The sequence below is a fragment of the Penicillium crustosum genome, assembly GCF_028827405.1.
Source record: "Penicillium crustosum strain IBT 35664 chromosome Unknown utg000002l_segment0_segment0, whole genome shotgun sequence".
NCBI lineage: Eukaryota > Fungi > Ascomycota > Eurotiomycetes > Eurotiales > Aspergillaceae > Penicillium > Penicillium crustosum.
This window is the reverse complement of record NW_026623123.1, coordinates 1,848,275-1,866,983: the sequence shown is the minus strand read 5'-3', so window position 1 is coordinate 1,866,983 and position 18,709 is coordinate 1,848,275. Positions and strand designations below refer to the sequence as shown.

The 18,709-nt window shown below is 49.2% G+C and overlaps 6 protein-coding genes across 6 annotated transcripts; 5 read left to right on the top strand and 1 right to left on the bottom strand.

Annotated features, from left to right (window-relative positions):
* Positions 1–733: 733 nt before the first annotated feature.
* N7487_004242 (uncharacterized protein) lies at positions 734–1,531 on the top strand (the record flags this gene model as incomplete). The annotated part of the gene is made up of 1 exon (XM_056871989.1): positions 734–1,531. One exon carries the CDS (start codon positions 734–736, stop codon positions 1,529–1,531), a length of 798 nt encoding a protein of 265 aa, XP_056729709.1.
* Positions 1,532–3,511: 1,980 nt separating this feature from the next.
* On the top strand, positions 3,512–5,625 carry N7487_004241 (DnaJ and TPR domain protein; the record flags this gene model as incomplete). Its single annotated transcript, XM_056871988.1, has 3 exons — positions 3,512–4,067; positions 4,158–5,319; positions 5,379–5,625. The coding sequence occupies 3 exons, from the start codon at positions 3,512–3,514 to the stop codon at positions 5,623–5,625; spliced, it is 1,965 nt and encodes a 654-aa protein (XP_056729708.1).
* Positions 5,626–7,164: 1,539 nt separating this feature from the next.
* Positions 7,165–9,502, bottom strand: N7487_004240 (uncharacterized protein; the record flags this gene model as incomplete). The annotated part of the gene is given in 3 exon segments (XM_056871987.1): positions 7,165–7,806; positions 7,824–8,855; positions 8,912–9,502. The coding sequence occupies 3 exon segments, from the start codon at positions 9,500–9,502 to the stop codon at positions 7,165–7,167; spliced, it is 2,265 nt and encodes a 754-aa protein (XP_056729707.1).
* Positions 9,503–11,598: 2,096 nt separating this feature from the next.
* Positions 11,599–14,761, top strand: N7487_004239 (putative serine/threonine protein kinase; the record flags this gene model as incomplete). The annotated part of the gene is made up of 4 exons (XM_056871986.1): positions 11,599–12,490; positions 12,552–12,649; positions 12,702–13,469; positions 13,523–14,761. The coding sequence occupies 4 exons, from the start codon at positions 11,599–11,601 to the stop codon at positions 14,759–14,761; spliced, it is 2,997 nt and encodes a 998-aa protein (XP_056729706.1).
* A 340-nt stretch (positions 14,762–15,101) lies between these two features.
* On the top strand, positions 15,102–15,815 carry nut2 (mediator complex subunit NUT2; the record flags this gene model as incomplete). The annotated part of the gene is made up of 3 exons (XM_056871985.1): positions 15,102–15,132; positions 15,188–15,284; positions 15,425–15,815. 3 exons carry the CDS (start codon positions 15,102–15,104, stop codon positions 15,813–15,815), a joined length of 519 nt encoding a protein of 172 aa, XP_056729705.1.
* Positions 15,816–16,153: 338 nt separating this feature from the next.
* Positions 16,154–18,689, top strand: N7487_004237 (fungal specific transcription factor domain-containing protein; the record flags this gene model as incomplete). Its single annotated transcript, XM_056871984.1, has 4 exons — positions 16,154–16,406; positions 17,061–17,579; positions 17,642–18,026; positions 18,080–18,689. Coding segments are annotated over 4 exons (1,767 nt in total), but the record flags the coding sequence as incomplete, so codon positions are not given.
* Between the last annotated feature and the right edge of the window lie 20 nt (positions 18,690–18,709).

Here is an 18,709-nt window from a genome sequence, read left to right as displayed (position 1 = left end):
ACACATATCGGATCCGAGCCCCGGACACGCGGATTTGGAGCCACGACCCCTTCATATTAGTATTGCAATATACGAAGTATCTTGGCAGGCTTGGCCTTCGTACAGGCCCCATTTCTGCTACTTTCCAAAGACATATTGGAAATCTCAAACATACCTAGTAAGTTGAGGCCATTGCAGTGAGAATGAGAAAATGTATGACCCCTTGTGTGGATGCATTTGGACCCCAACTTGGACCCCGAGCAACTAATCAATTTTGGGACTATGGTGGGTTTCTCTTTATATTCTTTGTTTTTTCCTGGTGGGACATCCATGACCATTGTCCTGAAAAGGAGCGGTATGATTTCGCATTCTGGCAATTGATTTTCAGTGATGACTTCGGGATGCCCGATAGATAAGAACAATGAAAGATCATCAGTATTTTTCTAGCCCTAATAATATCCTTTCCACTCCACTGCCTATAAATCTGCCTTTTATTTGCTCCTTCTTTGTGTATACCCTGCATAATATGTGTTGTATTCCCTTCTCCGGGGAAGAGTGGATGCCTTTTTGGGCTTATCCGCCCTAGGAAGGACCCTTTTATTCCAAGTTCGGTTCTATTCTGACTTTGGATACGGGCCCTCCGTGACGGTCCACTATTGAACTCTCCCGAAGCGCACAAAGCTCGTGTCTAAAGATAGTATATCAAGCCATATGATATACTATCTACTTGTCAGAATCCCTATTCCACCGAACAATGCGTTTCTGTCAGTCCCAGCGACGCGCTTCCGAACATCCCAAACCACCCTCTGACCTTGAATATCCTCTCATGGATCTCTCATCCCTCGAGGGCTCACCTATGGTTAATCCAAAATTCATTATTCCGCCAGATATGAGCCCCCCTCGTATTCATACACAGTTACGTGCTTCGAGTCAACATTTACCGTCAACACCTCTGCCACCGAGACCTGCTTCAACGGACGCTATCTCGCCAACACAGCATTGCAACGGACTACAGGACTGGTCAGTTAACCGCTCCACAGTCGATGGCAATATAACGCGGACTTCTCCCCGTAGACGTACAAGCAATCCGTCGGACGAACTATCTCCCAACTGCGATCCGCAATATGAATACGAGATGCCCCCACGTATGCAACACACTCCACATCCTCCTGTCCGACCACGGAGTTGTGTGCCTCTCACTTGGATTGAAGCTGAAAAGAAATGGATTGTTGGAGAGATATATATGCCCCGCACACATGATTCTCGGCCCCAAGATGATACAGCGTTTTGTCGATCACCAGTATCACCAATTTCGCCCATTTCACCAATAACACCATGGCAGAACGTGTTTCAATGTCTTGACGAGCACATCGACTATAATAATCGCCTTTGCCGGGAGAATCTGCTGAGACAGTCCCCGCCCCATGATGAACGCAGGTTGGGCCAGACACATGACACAGCTTTAAGAAATGACCGGGTTTCCAACTGGGTTGCAACTGCTCGAAGGATACATGAGAATCGGCAGAAATTGGGCGTGATTGATCGTTCTTGAGTACAGTGCCTCTCTGTTTGGTTAGCCTTATAACCTTTCTGATATGCCATGGGAATATATTGATTCGTGGCCTGTATCGGGCATATATGAATGCCAAATAAGTACATATAGAAATTGGACTGATGTAGTTTTGACTTTACTCTGAAGCGGTTTGTTGTAGATAAAATTGAGCACCGCTTATAGAGAAAGGGGCGATAGCATCCATTCGGTTTGATCTTAGACTGTCTGACTCTAGGGTTGGCTGACTTCTCTCAATGGCTCGGGGGTTATTATGAATTCAAACAATGAAGCTATATTTCTACAAATTTGTATCATTTTCTCTCGCCTGTCTCGAGAGTATACAGGGCCCCTCCAAAAAGGATGTCCACCATACGACCTTTGGTTCAGATCAAGCATCCAACCCATCTTGTTGACGAGGAATTATTCTATCTTCTTTCACGAGTCGACGAAACAGAAAGACAGTAATATCCATGTATTTGACCAGAATTGGAGTCTCACTCCGATATGTCATAGCTTGATCGAGCGTATATTGGGGGTTTGTCCTTTTTGCGCATTGCTATATTTCTGACGGGAGAAGTTATGATAGCGGATGGTGCCCCGTTAGCCGTTGACAAGCTCACCTGTTATTGGTTCTTCTTAATATTGGCTTTTAAGTCAATGTTGGCGGAAATGCGCTACCGGGAACGGAACAGGGGTCATCAATGGACCCATCCCCACTATTTGAGCATCAGATTCATTTTGCTCTAAGGGAGATTACCCATAATATTGCTTTATTAATACACTAATGTAAAGATCTTCTAAAATTTTGTAGTAGGGAATATCTAAATGACTAACCGCGGGGATTCCGTGAGGAGCTGGGGGTTATGACAATGATAACATGGTAGCTTGAAGAGAGGGGATGGATACCTTGGTGACATGGCGCTGGAGTTATCAAATGAATTTGTCATTCTGATATTATGATTCTTTCGCTCTCTACCCATTCTTTTGACATGCTTCATAGCTTTTTTAAGCCTTTCAGTACACTAGTGCTTATAACACTTATTTTTCAGCATCTTTTCATAAATTAGACCTATGTGATGACGCTGTAAGACCGGTGTTTCACTTAAGTTTCGCCTACAAGAGAAATTTGTACTATGGCTATTAAGACGAGTCCTAATCGGGCCCAGACTTGGCCCTCGATACGTTGTATAAGTATACCCCGGCATCTGGGCATGGAGAACCGAGATGTAGCTGGATTGGTCCAGACAAGATTAGTGTGAGTAATATCCAGACGAGGAGCCCGATGCAGGGGTTCCCCTCTCCGAGACGCCAGTCACGGCGTTGCTGTATGTCTGTCACCCGTCAGCATAGGAAACTAGCAAACTGCATATTGGATCCACCGCTCCACCGCGAGTAAACAGCCTCGCTAACCACCCCTGCAGTTTTCGTTGAGGGGGTGATAGGATTCAAAGACGAAAATAAGAAGATGGAAGATTCTCGAATCACTTCGACTTGTTTCCCCCTCCCCTCGCGGCTGGGTATCAATCCCGGTCAAGGAATGGGTGACTCCATTGCTCCAATTCTTTTGTGCGCTAACACAGACCAGCAGCTCTCCAGCCTCTGGATTATTTGCCAGCCAGTAGTAAAGATGGGACATATGATAGAATAGAAAAAAAAAATTATATTATAAGAGGACGTGCCCGACGAATCTCTCGGTCTAGTTTTCACCCCGACATCAAGCATCGAGGCTACCAAACCCAGTCCGCAATCAACATACTTTATTATTATTATTAATATGACAGCAATCAAAGAGTGAAACAAGACATGGGTCAAACTTGAATAAAAAAAGATTTCAAGTTGCAAAGTTGAAGTTGCCAAAAGTTGCAAAAGTCCAAAGTTGATATTCCCCAAGTCCCTCCCATCCGTGGTTCAGACCTGGAAATCTCCCCGATTCTACCGCCTTCGATAGAAGAAAAAAAAAACCGCCCTCCCCACCCCCCAATGGTCCAACTCGCCCACTTCTTCAAAAAGGACAAGGACAAGGAGAAGAGCGAGAAGAACAACCCTGATATACGTTCACCTCGAAATTCATTTTCCGCTTCGCGCACATCCACATCTTCGAAGTCGCCATCTAAATCCCCGACCAAGTCATCTAAACCTCCTTCCAAATCCTCGTCCCCCACCAAACCCTCCAAATCCTCCAAACAATCCTATTTTACTCACAGTCGGTCATCCTCCAATTCCGGACCGACCGCCAATTTCAGGTTTTCCCGGTCTTCGCGTGACCAGGACACACACCCACTCAATCTCCCACCTGACGAGCTACGTCGTCGATTGTCCGCCATGGCAGCAAACGAAGAGCAACGGAGCTCCATGGATATCGATCCCCAGGAACCTCAGAACAATGGCGTGAATGGCACTGAGGAGCGGAGTCCAACCCCGCCACCACACCAGCCGAATTCAGCCTCTGCCGACGAGGCCGACTCCTTCAAGTTGGCCGGAAACAAGTTCTTCAAGGATGGCAACTACCGACGAGCTATCGAGGAATACAACAAGGGTATGTATTTTCTGATCTCACAGGGACTCCGTGTCTCATGAATTAGCCTTGAATGGGCGGGGTCGCTGATGATTTTTTTTGTGACTACAGCCATCGAGATCAATCCCAACTCATCGGCCTATCTCTCTAACCGTGCGGCGGCCTACATGTCCGCTAAACAATTTTCCAATGCGCTTGAAGATGTTCAGCGCTCCAACGAGCTCGACCCCAACAACCCAAAGATTATGCACCGATGGGCTAAGATCCTGACAAGTTTGGGTCGCCCCGCAGAGGCCCTGGAGGTGCTGTCACGCATCCAGCCACCAGCGACCGCCACTGATCGGGCAGCCGCAGAGAAGATGCTGCGTTTCGTTAAGCAGGCCGAAGATACAATAGCACAAGACCGCGGTCTGTCGATGGTGATCTATTGCCTAGACCAGGCACGGCAAGGACTCGGACAAGGTGTCAAGGAGCCCCGCAAGTGGACGCTTTTGGCCGCCGAGGCCCATCTCAAGCTGAACAACGTCAACTCGCTGGGCAAGGCACAGGACATTGCGATCAGCTTGCTGCGCGAGAACAGCCAAGACCCGGATGCGATGATGATCCGTGCCCGCGCCTTCTATGCCCTCGGTGAGTCCGAGCAGGCGCAGAAGCTTCTGAAGATGTGCCTCGGGCTGGACCCAGACATGAAGCAGGCCATCAAGCTGCTGCGTATTGTGCAGAAGTTGGCTCGCACAAAGGAAGAAGGAAACAACGCTTTCAAGGCCAAGGATTATGGTCGTGCTATCGAACTTTGGGCCCAGGCTCTTGAGGTTGACCCCTCCAACAAGGATATGAATGCCAAGATTCTGGGTAACCGTGCTCAGGCTTATATCAACTTGAAGGAGTATGACGCTGCCATTCAGGACTGTACTGAAGCCCTCCGTCTCGACCCCGGATATATCAAGGCTATGAAGTGCCGTGCCAAGGCCCACGGCAAGGCCGGTAACTGGGAGGAGGCTATTCGTGACTATAAGAGCGTTGCTGAGAACAACCCCAACGAGAGCGGCATTGCAGAGGATATACAAAATGCTGAATTCGAGTTGAAGAAGTCTCAACGCAAGGACTACTATAAGATTCTGGGGATCAGCAAGGATGCCAGCGATCAGGAAATCAAGAAGGCTTACCGCAAGCTGGCTATTCTATACCACCCCGATAAGAACCGCGACGGTGCAGCCGGCGACGAGAAGTTCAAGGAAATTGGCGAAGCCTACGAGACTTTGATTGATTCTCAGTAAGTCCGCCACAAGTTTCAACACCATTCATTTGACACAGAACTAATCTTATTTTCAGGAAACGTGCTGCTTATGATAACTACGATGAACTGAGGGAGGGCATGTATGGCGGCGGTGGTTTCCCTGGTGGTGGTGGTTTCCCCGGCGGCGGCTTCGGCGGCGGTGGCTTCCCTGGTGGTGGATTCGGCGGTGGATTCGGCGGCGGCGGCGTCCATACTATCGATCCCGAAATGCTTCGCAACATGATGAACGGCGGCGGCGGCGGCGACCCCTTCGGTCATTCTCATGGCGGCTTCCACTTCTAGATGATGCCATCTAACCCATTCTATTCACTCGATACCACGACTGATTCTTTCTTCTTTTGTCCCAAGATGACGAACCCCCAAAACAGGAATTCGCATGTCTTTCACCGGAGTTGGAGTTGCACCTTGATATCTTGCATATTGATTTGTTAGATATTGGGGGTTCGCTTTTTTTGCCCACTGCCATGTCACCTTTTTTTTCCACCGTGTTTCTGCGGAGACGCCATATGATTCCCGATATGATAGATCTGAATTTTTTTTTCCTTCAGTCTAGTCTTTTCTTTCCCCTTTTCCTCTTTCACCCTTGTGGTCTTTTTTTTTCGGAGAATTTTTGTATATGAGTGTTGCAATCTGGAGTGAATCTACGAGAACAATGTGGACGATGGTTTTCCAATCTATGTGTACAGAAGACCTACAAGCTCTACATCCGATCACCCATTTTCGGCGTCTGTTTATTGTTTTACTCTTCTCTAGAGTCTCGCTCTTCATCTCGACCTTGACTTTGAATTTTGTCATAGAGAGATTCGCTTTGCATGTTCTGGGCACTTTGTGAGGTTGTCATTCTTGTTTCCATATGGTTAAGCAAAAAGAATATACAGCATATACACTAGAATGACGCTCATAAAACAAAGGTCTTTTTCTCATAACGTGGTTCATTCTCGTATACCCCATAACTAGCTACATCGTGGTAGTTCCTTCTAATGCCTAACTACATGTATTATAATAAGTCCATGCTTCCCTTTACTTATTACGACAGTGTTACAATGATTAGTCTATAGTATCTAGATTGAAGAACAATTAAGCCAATCATACAGAATCATCAGTTCCTCATTAGAAACCTAGGAGTTCATGAGACGGTACACGACCGGAGACAGGTGAGGGGGTTTAGGGTTGTCAGCTTTAGCCAACCTGAGCGTTAATTGGCAGTAGGTTTCTATTGTAGGATGTTAATTCTGGTCCATTGAAATGTCATGAGTCTTCATTGATTCTGGATTCGCGTATAAGTTCTAAGTGGAATGGGTCTGGCGAAGTACATATAGTACCTTACGAGTGAAATTCAAGCCAAGGAGAGGATATGTAGGAAGAGCTTGAGTATGAACTATCTTTATCAGAAATATCTCTCAGGATATATTGCGGTGATATCCAAATATACTATCTCTGCTTCATTCATTTACCCCTACAAAGTGGAGGAAGATAGCTCTCATTGCGCACCTGTCATATAGAAGGGTTGGTCATGCTATGTAATCATGATAAACAATATAAGCAATCGTAATGTTCTGTGATATGTACTTCTCCTCAACATGCTGAACAAATGTACTAATTAATATGAAACAAATAAACTAGGGGAATCTCAAAAAATATGGCGCAAACAAGACAAGAATAGCGAATGAATGTACCGGACAGAAGAGCATAAAGCAAACTCCACCGCTAATGAGTGATGACGTTCGAGTCGAATCAGACACAAGAAGGGCATATGAAGATAAATGGCGAATAAAGAAGATGCAAGAAAGGTAACAGAACGCTGGCATAACAAGTCTTCAATCAAACATAACCGAGAGCACTGAGCATGGTTTTGCATTCAGGGACTGGCAGAGCGGAGACACCCAGCGCGCGAACCAGAGCACCAGCCCGGAGCCGCTGGAGACCGATGGCGACCTTCCAGGCCTCAGTATCCTGCAATACAAAGACATACTTTTTGCCTTCTTGGTCACGAACACTGGCGCGGAGAATGTGTAACCCACGAAATTCCGTCTGGGGCGGGTGAACGGGGCCACCATCATGACTGGCAGTAGCGCTGCGCGCAAAGCACGCACTGGGCGAAGCCAGGCGGCAAGTATTCTTGCATACCTTAAGCAAGTTACCAAGAAAGGCCTCTGATTCTTCGTTGGTGGGGACGTTGTTCCCACGACGGAAAGAGAAAGGGTTGCTGGACGCAGTTTTGGCGGATGCAGTGTTCACTTGTGGACACCAAACCTCCGCTAGCTTGAGGGTCCATGCCTTGACGTCCCACTCACGCTGGCCGATGCCGCGTAGGTCATCGTCGATGAATAAACCTTCGGTTGTGATGCGCAGCACCAGCCCATCGGTGATCATGCCTTGGCCCGAGACAAGTTGCGCCACTGGTGTCTTCATAAAGGCATTGTTGAATGCGTATACACCTTGGATCACGATCTTATCTGGATCCTTTGTGGAATATGTACTGCGATGTGAGGGGGAGGTGTTGTACGCGCAGTCGAGTGAGAAGGTGCATATGAAGACTCGGAGTATACTGATGTGCCGGCCGCGTATGGCCGCCGTGGTCGGTCGTAAGGGCGAAACGAGTACGCATCGTCATCGTTGGCAGTTTTGGCGGCTGGAGGGGCTGGCTTTTTGGGAGAAGGCGTGCGAGGCAGATTGCTAGTACTAGCTGGCTTCGGCGGCGGTGATTTGGCAGCAGCCTCTTTCTTTGCATCTTGCGCCTTCTTCTCGGCGTATTTCTTGCTTGCTGCTTCCTTGAGCGCCGCAAATCTGGCCATAGCTTCTTTTTGGGCGGCGGCCTTTGCAGCAGCTTCTTTTTCAGCGGCTTCTTTAGCAGCCTTCTCTTTGGCTTCTGCTTCCAACTTTGCGAGTTTGGCCTTTGCCTCGGCTTCGGCCTTTGCCTGTCTCTCGCGGGCCTCTGCGGCTTCCTTCTCCAGTCGTTCGCGTGCCTCCTTCTCCGCAGCGACTCTCGCAGCAGCCATTTCCTTTTCGAGCTGCTCGCGCCGTTCCTGTAATTCCTTCTCCATTGCTTCACGCTCGCGTTTTTTCTCCTTTTCTTTAGCCTCTGCATCACGCTTGCGCTTGAACTCCTCCATCTTTCGGCGTAGCTCCTCTTTGCGCCTCGTTTCTTCTTTTGCTCGCTCTCGTTCGGCTTCTTCCCTGGCTCGTTCCTTAGCCCGCTCCTCTCTGGCACGCTCCTCCTTGATGCGTTCTTCTCTGGCACGCTCCTCCTTAGCACGTTCCTCTCTAGCTCGCTCTTGCTTTGCTCGTTCTTCTCTGATGCGTTCCTCCCTAGCACGTTCCTCCCGAGCACGCTCCTCCCTAGCACGCTCCTCCCTAGCACGCTGTTCCTTAGCGCGCTGCTCCTTAGCTCGCTCTTCCTTAGCTCGCTCTTCCCTAGCTCGCTCTTCCCTAGCCCGCTCTTCCTTAGCCCGTTCTTCCTTCGCTCGTTCCTCTTTCGCTCGTTCCTCCTTAGCTCGCTTTTCAGCCTCCTCCTTTTCACGTTTGTTATTATCAGAATTTGGAGGAGGACCAGAGCCATGTTGATTACCGGAATATTGGTTGCCGTGGGTTTGTCCTCCACCAAAGTTTCCTCCCCGTTGTCCTTGCTGACCCGCCCCATTGCCGCTATAATTTCCCCCGATGACTGTTGGTTGGTGTTTCGACCGGCGTTCCTAGGGCCACCCGGGCCTCCAGGACCGCCTGGGCCCGCAGAACCACCACCAAAGCCACCAAATCCGAACCGCCCACCTCGAGCACCGCCATTGCCTTTATTGTCTCCCGAGCTGGCAGACTGGATGGAGCCAAAAAGCCATCCAACGACACCCACCCCGATCGCAAGTACTGCCATGCCCGTACCACTGCCGCTAGCGACCGTGGCTATATACCATGCCTTCACAATCGGGGAGATGTACGACCACACGAAACATGCGAGCAGTGTGCTCGCGACACCTGCTAGGAAACTGTTTCGGTTGCACTGCAGCGACGGAAGGTAAAGGAAGCCCGAGCCAGCGGAGTGAGGTGGGATGATAAAGATGTCGTAGTTGCCATCTGGCAGGTCCGAAGATTTGCGATATTCGCCTTCAGTCGTATGGGGATTTTCGCCATGAGGCGGCGGTGGTGGTGGCGGCGGATCGTCCATGTTGGATCAGCCCGGAGCGACAATAGGGTTAATATATATGCGCCGCAGTGCAGCGAAGCGTAGCGTCGGTCGAACGAATAACTACAACCTGGGTTGATCGGCCGGATCAATCCTAGATGGACAAGTTCTCGCGGTTGAGAGTCAACTGCCAGGTCATATTAGTCTGACAAGTGTTGCACTGAGGCCTCGGGCACTCAGTGCTATGGAGGGTACTTAGATGCCAAATCCAAGAAAAAAAAAGACACAACAAAGATCAAAAATCCAAACAAAATCCAAATCGCAAAGCAGAGAAAAAAAAAGGTTGAAAGCGCGGGAGAACCTGAGTCTGACTTTGGGGGGGTTTGTTTGGAAAGGAAGTGTGGGAGCTAAGGATCGGCGCCAACGCTTCCTGCATCACTCGACGTGGCCATCACATCAAAAAACAAAAATTGATAATGCGAACGAGCAAACGAACGAGAGAGTTCCAAGGTTCTCTTTACTAGTTCTTGATGCGGCTCCCCGTATATTATCCGAATTATGTTGAATTCCTCGGAGGCCACGCGATTCTACGTAGGGCTATGTGACCTATTTAAGAAATAACCTCAAGGGATGGAATTACAAGAACAATTAGTTACAGTGAACTTTTCTCAAGCAATGGAATTGTTTAAAGCTATGACTATTCAAGTGTTTGTTCTCAAACATAGGTCTTTTAATATAGATTTTCAACCTGCAAAGGCATCAATGCTCAGAGTCCTGTCGATATGGCAAAAGTACGGCTGTTTTGTTTTGATTTTACCCTTTTGAGAAAGTGCTTGCTTATGTCATATCTGGAATATCATTCTTCCGACCATCTCTCCGCTTTCTTGCATTACAATGTTGAGAGAGATGGAGTATGAGGGAAATAGGAGTGAAAAAAAACTAGTTCGAGCTGGAAAAGTTAGGTCAAAAATATATAGTATCTATATAGTATCTATATAGTATCTGGCATGCTGCATGTATGTATATTAATACATAAATTCTGCGTCGATTTTACAGTTATTTCCATATTTCCATACTCTGTGGCTAAAAGCGGCCCGTATTCGCGTTCGGACCACTTGAGCCTCTACCCAGCCGGGACATTATAAGGAGCCCGGGGTGCTTCGGATGTTCGCATTGTTTTGTGAAGAGTCCAAACACGCGGCTGTCATATAGCTTACACAAGCGATTGCTGTTGATGCGTAATTTCATAGCCCTGTGTACCTCGAGCTGCAGACCAGCGTAAAGAACATTTGGTCTTAGTATGTCCTCCGGTGGTTTGGCTCGGAGCATATAACGCTGGGGGCGGCGGAGCGCTAGAAAACACTTTTTAATCTTGCGGTCAAGCGGTTGGGGAAGATAGTTTGGACGTAGTGGGTCCAAGATATTCAAGTTGGAGGTTGTAGCCACCGAGGCTTCTTCACAGCATAGTGTGGAGTGTGTGGTAAAATTCGAGTCCGAGGTTGAGGAAGGGCTCATGACTCAGAAAAAAGAAATAAAGAGAGGTGGGCAACTATATCTCATGGTCACTATCCACAGGTGTGGTGAGCGTGCCGTACGATATAGATGTCCTAAGATGTCCCATGATCGCGGCATGAGGTGCGGGACCATGACCAGGGACAAGAGGACATAGGGCCTCATGAGAGACACTTGTAGCCATCCTGGCCCACTTAGGCTATGCTGAACACTGGATATTAGCCTGGCAGTGGGACACCGTAGTGAAAGTAGTTTAGGAGAAGTGAATGTGAAAGAGAACCCCGATGGTGAGGAACAAGACTCGGCAGAACGTGATCTGCAGCCAGTGATTGGGTGGCTTTCCACTTGAGATTCCAATACCCTCCTTCTCTCCATTGGAGTGTTGATCGTTTTCTTTCTATCTCACCTCAGCTTCACATCTTCTCCTTTCCCCCTTGTAATAGCCTGGTAGTCAGGTACTACCCCGTGTCTCCGCCTCCCCGCCAACTTGTCCTTTTAGTCCCCCCCTCCCAGGCACCTGTCTCCGCCAACCTTGACACCCCCCAGTCCCCGTCTCACTCTCTATGCCGCGTCGCTAGCCACCGAGAACCGATTTACGACCTGCCCTTGAAGGGCATCCCGGCACCATGTCCTCACAATCCCACCACGGTCATCCCGCGACGTCACGTCAATTCCCCGTCTACAATCCCGTCGCCGCAGCGACAGCACCTGCGGGGACCTTGCTTCCAGGCACTAAGATTCAAGTCGGCAGCCATCGCGTAGTGGTGGAGAAATACCTCTCCGAAGGCGGTTTTGCTCATGTCTACGTGGTGCGATTGCCTCAGCCAGTCAATGGGTCCGAAACCGCAGTGCTGAAGCGGGTGGCTGTGCCTGACAAGGCGGCCCTTGCCAACATGCGCACCGAGGTGGAAACTATGAAGAAGCTCAAGGGTCACCGGCACATTGTGAAGTATATTGATTCGCATGCTTCACAGCTGCGCGGAGGTGGATATGAGGTGTTCCTGGTCATGGAGTACTGCGCAGGTGGTGGTCTTATCGACTTCATGAACACCCGGCTTCAACACCGGTTGACAGAGCCGGAGATTGTCAAAATCTTCTCCGATGTTGCTGAAGGTGTTGCGTGTATGCATTATCTCAAACCGCCCCTCCTCCATCGTGATCTGAAAGTTGAGAACGTTTTGATCTCGGGCAAGGGGAGTTCTGCCACCTACAAACTGTGTGATTTTGGATCATCCGCACCCCCTCGTCCTGCTGCTACTTCTGCTGCTGAGGGTCGCTTGATTGAAGATGATGTGCAACGGCATACGACACTACAGTACCGAAGCCCGGAGATGATTGATGTCTATCGGAAGCAACCGATTGACGAAAAGAGTGATATTTGGGCACTTGGTGTGTTTTTGTACAAATTATGCTACTATACAACCCCCTTTGAAGAGGTCGGTCAGATGGCTATTCTCAACGCGACCTTCAAATACCCTTCCTACCCTTCATTTTCGAGTCGGCTGAAGCTGTTCATTGGTAAGTTTGGAAGATTCCTTTGGCCTATAATTGATCACTGATGGCTGACAACTCCGAACAGGCTCAATGTTGAAGGAAGACCCCCGCAATCGTCCCAACATATACGAGGTCGTGCGCGAGGTGTGCAAAATGCAAGGAAAGGAAGTTCCTATCAAAGACGTATGTTACCCACACTTCTTCTAGTGAAAACTTAACACTGACTGTCGCTTAGATCTATTCCAACCGCTCTGTTTCGGAAGCACGCAAGTATCAAGAGCTACCGCCTACACCCACGGAAGCTCCTGCGGTAGGCGCGGTATTTTCGCCTCCAATGCAGGAGACCGAGATAATCCCAGAGATTGCGCCTATGCGGCGTGGTCGACCTGGGAAATCCCCATCGTCCCACCCTAGCTCCGACAGACCGAGTCCTTCACCATATCGGGCCGCTGCTGAAGCTTCGTCAAACGATCCGTTTGCAGCCCTGGATGGGAGCGCAGCCCGAAAGAAGACGGCAGAGGAAATGTCAAAACGGTTCCCCTCCCTAGACCAGTTTGACATTTTGCATGAAAAAGGGGACAAGTTTGAATTCGAGCCAACAGTTGAATCTAAGCCTGAGGACGAGGATCTATCTCGAAGACTCACCAACGCCCTAGCCGATGATGCTTTTGCCAGACGTGTCTCGCCCGAACGTGCGCCGAAGCCAGTCTATAAGCGAACATCCCAAACTTCTCCTGCCCGAACACCTAATTTGCGTGAAGCCCCCGCCCCGCAGGCTGTTCCCTTGTACCAGCCAACTCCTCAGCGGCCCACAATGGTGTCGACGGGTACCATGACCTCACCTATCCAAACACCTCGTTTGCCGGAGCCAAATATCCTTACTCGCCCAATCTATCGATTCCCTTCGTCCGATAATGAACACCGATCTTCCAGCGAGCCATTCACAACTGAGGAGCAACAAAGAGTGACACGCCCGCAAAAAGCGCCATCCCCCCGATGTCGAGTTTGAATGTGGAAGGAAGCTCTCGGTTGCCATCTGACCGTATTTCCAGCCAGTCTAATTCTGCGCGCCCCTCGATGGAAACCTTGAGACGGCCTTCAACATTAGAGGCAAATGAACCCGTGGGACGCTCTAAATCCGCTCTTGGAAAAGCTCGACCGATGTCAGTTCAGGCGGGAGTGAGATATGACCTGCCGCGTGACTCTGAGAGTCCACGGTCTTCGTTGGATATGTCCCGCCAGCAATATGACGGCGGCGCGCCACTACGCTCAGTTCGTACCGAGGTGGATCGTGAGTCTGATCGGACTATTTCCTCTGACGTCGATTACCTACGCGCGATGGAAGAAGAAGAGAGCAATCGGAAGCGCGAAAAACGCTCTAGTGGTAGCTACAAACACAACAAGCGCGGTAGTCTGTCTACTTTGTCGCTTTCAGGAGGCAAGAACATATTTGCCGGTCGATTTGGCGATGCATTCCGGCGATTCGAGGCGGGCAATCAAGAAAAATCATCGTCGCCATCGGCAGAGGATGTACCTCGACAGGGTCTGATTGGGATGTCGGATTCGGCCGACGAAAGTCTTTCGCCAAATGACGAGATTGCCTTGGAAGACGCCGACCGGGACGACATATCACCGGAAATGCGTCGGGAGCTGGAACGCCGCCGACTCTCCCAAGAGGAGAAACGAGTTGCCAATGCCGCAGCTGAGTACCGCCGCCGGGTTGCCGAAACGGGCGACGCGGGTGGAAGAGCGATAGGCGATGGTGCACGCTCACGCACCATTCAGAATAAGGTACAATCGCTGTTTCGAGAGTCTGAAAAACCGACCGTTCCAAAGACTGCCACTGGGTATGGACGGTTCACGGAGACTTCCTCTTCTTTGCAGGCAAAGCAGAGTGAGGCCAGGCCCACCACCTCCAACCAGCTGTCCACATCTAAAACATCTGGCCCGACTTACACTCCTCGTGAGGGTTCAATGACAGTCCCGGATCGCCTCGACGGCCCCAAGATCTCTGCGGGTGTCCCACAATCTGTCGCCCCTACCAGTTACCCATCCACGCAACGTCCCACAACTCGACCAGCTGCACCACCCAAGCCCAAGAATTTGCGCGTTGGCCCAACCACCTCGCGACCAGGTACTGGTCATGGTCATGGTTCCTCCGAAGAGACTCCGGCAAGCCCTGGAGAGGACTGGGAAGCCAAATTCAGCCAGCGTTTCCCAAGCTTGTCCGGACTTGAAATGGAGACAGAGATTAAGGTCCCAAAATTTTCTAGCTTGAGGACGCGGGAAGTGTAGAGTATAGGATACAAGCCTTGTTTGTTTCACATGATGCGGTTTCAGCGCTATGTTCGCCGCGCGGGCGCAACTCGGGGAATGACATTGGTTCCCACGAGCTATGCATATATAAACAGTGACATATTGGACATTACACAAGTTTTTCTTGGAAACAACAACTCTAAACTTACTAACGTTATTTTCTGTAATCGTAGCTAAGAACGCACTCGATCTCAACCTTAGTATAAGAAAGGTTGTATACTTCGATCCCATCTCCACACCGCCTTTGTTTCTCCCCGCAAGAGCAAGAGAACCCTCAGTTTTAACTGATAGGCGGACACCTCTTTCAATATATTAGATCATGGCACCAGTCACTTTGAAAACGGTCGATGGTGAGTTACGAACAGTAAGGAGCCCTGAGAGTACAATTGCTAATTCGTTACGCAGACGACCTCAAAGAGGTGATCCAGCAGTTATTTGAGATCCAGTCTGCTGTCCACGGCTATCTGGGTCCAGAGACACAGCAGGAGCTTGTGCGAAAGATGTAAGTCATCTGCAATGGAATACTATGCTCCATCTATTTCCCTATGCCCATAAATGTGCTCCGTCATAGCAAAATACTCCCCGACAACCAACACAACTGAACCCCAACCCTATACACCACCCAAAACTAATTCACTCTAGCAAAAACCTAACCCTTGCCCTCTCGACTCTGTCAACGCATACCCAACTCCCACCAACACAAGAAAACCAACCGGATACAAACACAGACCCCTCCAACCCCTCCCTCGCCAGTATCCAGCTCCCACCGGAGATAATCGACTACGTCGACTCGGCGCGCAACCCGGACATCTACACGCGAGAGTTCGTCGAGCTTGTGCAGCGTGGGAATCAGGACCTGCGCGGGAAGCGTGAGGCCTTTGCGAGCTTCCGCGATGTGCTAGCCCGCGAGATGCGCAGCGCTATGCCCGAGTGTCGCGGCGAGGTTGATCGCGTAGTTGCTGCGACTGGTGGGGCGGTTGATGGGCCTGACGGTGTTACTGGGGATGCGGCTACGTCTAGGGGTGGGAATTGAATGCCCTTTGGTGGGGTTATGGTGCAGGTCTGATGTTCTTGATCGGCACAGAATTGCCTTTCATTGGCAGGAGTTCGACGCCGTGGCCTGAGGCCTACGCCGACCTTGCTATTCGGCCCTTGCCTTCAGATGTTTGCTTGAAGTTCATGGATCCGGTGCATTTATTGGAGTTATGGTTCGCATTGAGCGCGGCGCTTGCAAATCCTTTTTGTTCACCTTTCAGTTAGCATGGCTAAGAATTCTTGATAGCGGCTTTATGATTGTTAATAATTTAAGCGCTAACCTTGAAAGCATTATTTCCACATGTTATTTATTTAGTCTTTATATATGCTCTATAGCTAATACCGCTACTCGAGGGCGGAGGTCGACTGTGCCCTAACATTGATAACTATAATATCCATCAATGTTTCGTACTGCCTGATAAACAAGGCCACAGCATTGATGCTGTGGCTGACGTCATCGAAGGACAACCTTTGGAAGGCCCGGAGGTGAAGCAAATCTCGGAACAAGAGTTTCCGGACCTCACGAAGCACAATGCCAGCTCGAAGGAGCCGTTCGGCGGCAGCATGTGTACATTGTCGGGAGAAAAAGGTGCGTATTTTTGGACCTCTATACGGAGTTTGAACTCATTATCGGATTAAACAAGTAGTTGAAGTGTGATGCCCAGAGGCCCCAGTGTGGGAACTGTCTAGCCAAGAGGATCGATTGTCGGCTAGGCGTAGTCCAGAATAAGCCAAGGTACAAATGAGAGCACTACAATCAAATTTCAATTTACTGATGTTTTGCTTTTGGGCCAACAAACCACCGCATTGCGGAATTAGAGCAGGAGAATGAAATCCTTCGACAGAAATGTGCCCAGCTCCGGGGCAACAACACCACTTCTGCTGGAAGGGTTCAATCTGAACCGGAGCATTCTATTACATCGGAAAGCACTCCACGTACTCCATTGTCATTCTCGAGAGTGACGGGTATTGGTCTCTCGCGGAATGACTCTTCCTTCACTTCAACTAGAGGTGTATCACACCCAGAAGTACCGGAAAACGACCGCAGAAACACGTCATTGTACCATGGCCCAACGAGTACAGTATATGATGATACAAGTCCGAACAACAATGAGCAAAATAGACCCGGTGAATGGAACGAGGAGGGAACGCGGCATTTTCTCTTTTCGCAGACAGCGAGGCAGAGCAAGTCGGATCTCATGTAACACTAAATATGGTTACGGTGCTAATTGGAAAATAATAGGACAACTAGAACCACTTAATCTTGCTGCTGGAAGACTCGACTTTGATGGTATCGATCCCGAGATCGGCATGCATCTTCTCTCTATATACTGGAGTCGTCAGCTTTACACTGCACAGATAATTTATCGGCCGGCTTTCATGCGAGATATGGCCTGTGAGGGACCATACTTTTCCAAATTGTTGTTGAATGCGATATTTTTCGTAGTGTCAAAGCACTGTGACCGACCAGAGCTTCGTTCCGACCCAAATGACATTACGACTGCAGGATGGAAGTTCCGGCAACGCTTCACGCAGCTTTTGCGAGATTGCTTCGATAAAAGCGAAATCACTACCCTTCAGGCGTTGTTGATTATGTCCAATGCGCTTTTTTCCAGATGTGATGAACGAAGTCTGTCATGGCTATACGCTGGAAATGCATTCAATATGTTCATTGATCTTGGTCTGCATGTGCTCCCTGCTGTGGATAGCATCCCCGCCGAGGAGCTTGAAATTCGAAAGCGAGTTCTCTGGGGAGCATACTGTGAGCTATCACTCCCCTGTACTGGGTATTGTCCCCCGCATAACCTCTGACTTCTTTGATAGTCATTGATAAGATCCAGTGTCTTTTCCAAGGGAGACCTCCACTTCTCAACCGTGTCAACTTGAGAGCGTCACTGGACTTCCTGGATGACTATGACGAGCTTGAACCTTTCCAGGGCATCACATATATGACTACTGAGCCTCAAAGAGTTATTCCGTCACTAAATGTTTCTTTGCTCACCAATTTATGTGAGTTAACAACAATCGTGGAACGTGTGCTTCGTGAGATTTATTCGGAATCTCGAGAGTCAAACCTGGTCCACAGGGCAAATATCTCGGAGGAAATCAAATCACAGCTGAGAATCTGGCGCCAAAATCTGCCAATTCAGCTTGACTATTTGTCATTCCCAGACCAGGCGGTTTTCCTGCCTCAGTCTGCCTGCCTTTTGTATGTTCCTTGCACAAACCAAGGCTATTTGATGGCTGCTAACCATAGATAAGAGCTCTGTTCAACGTGCTTATCATTTTGGTTCACCGTCCTCTAATAATTGGCCATGACGGGGTCATCAATTCAACAACTGCCCATGAGTCAGTGAACGCTTGTACAGCGGCTGCGAACCAAATTGTTCAGATTCTGCATGACTACTCGCAGCACTTCTCTTTGAACAGTGCGCCGTACATGCTCTCTTACGCTACCTATATCAGTGCAACAATCCACGCACGGATTGTTGCACAGAAAGGGAGTAACTCAACTGTGTTCCAATCACTAATTCTTTGCCGAAATATTATTGCTGAGCACACACGGCTCTATTCTGCAGCAGAGAAGGCTAGAGAAAACCTGGAGAAATTGATTGCTCACTTAGGGATCAGTGTTACAGATGACAATATACACACTGGAAGCCCTGGGAGCTCTCAGAACAACCTTCCCAGCGAGCAGATGCTCGTGGATGAGTCTATGAATGTCACTAGAGAATCTGGCGTCGCGGATCGAGCACTTGAATTTGGATCTTCCCTGACGACTTTGGAACTATCGGATTTGGACCTTGAGGCCATCGCGCAAGGCTTTCAGGTTGATGTAGAGTCACATTCGTTCTGGAATTCTTTGGTATGAATGACCATACCCTCACGATA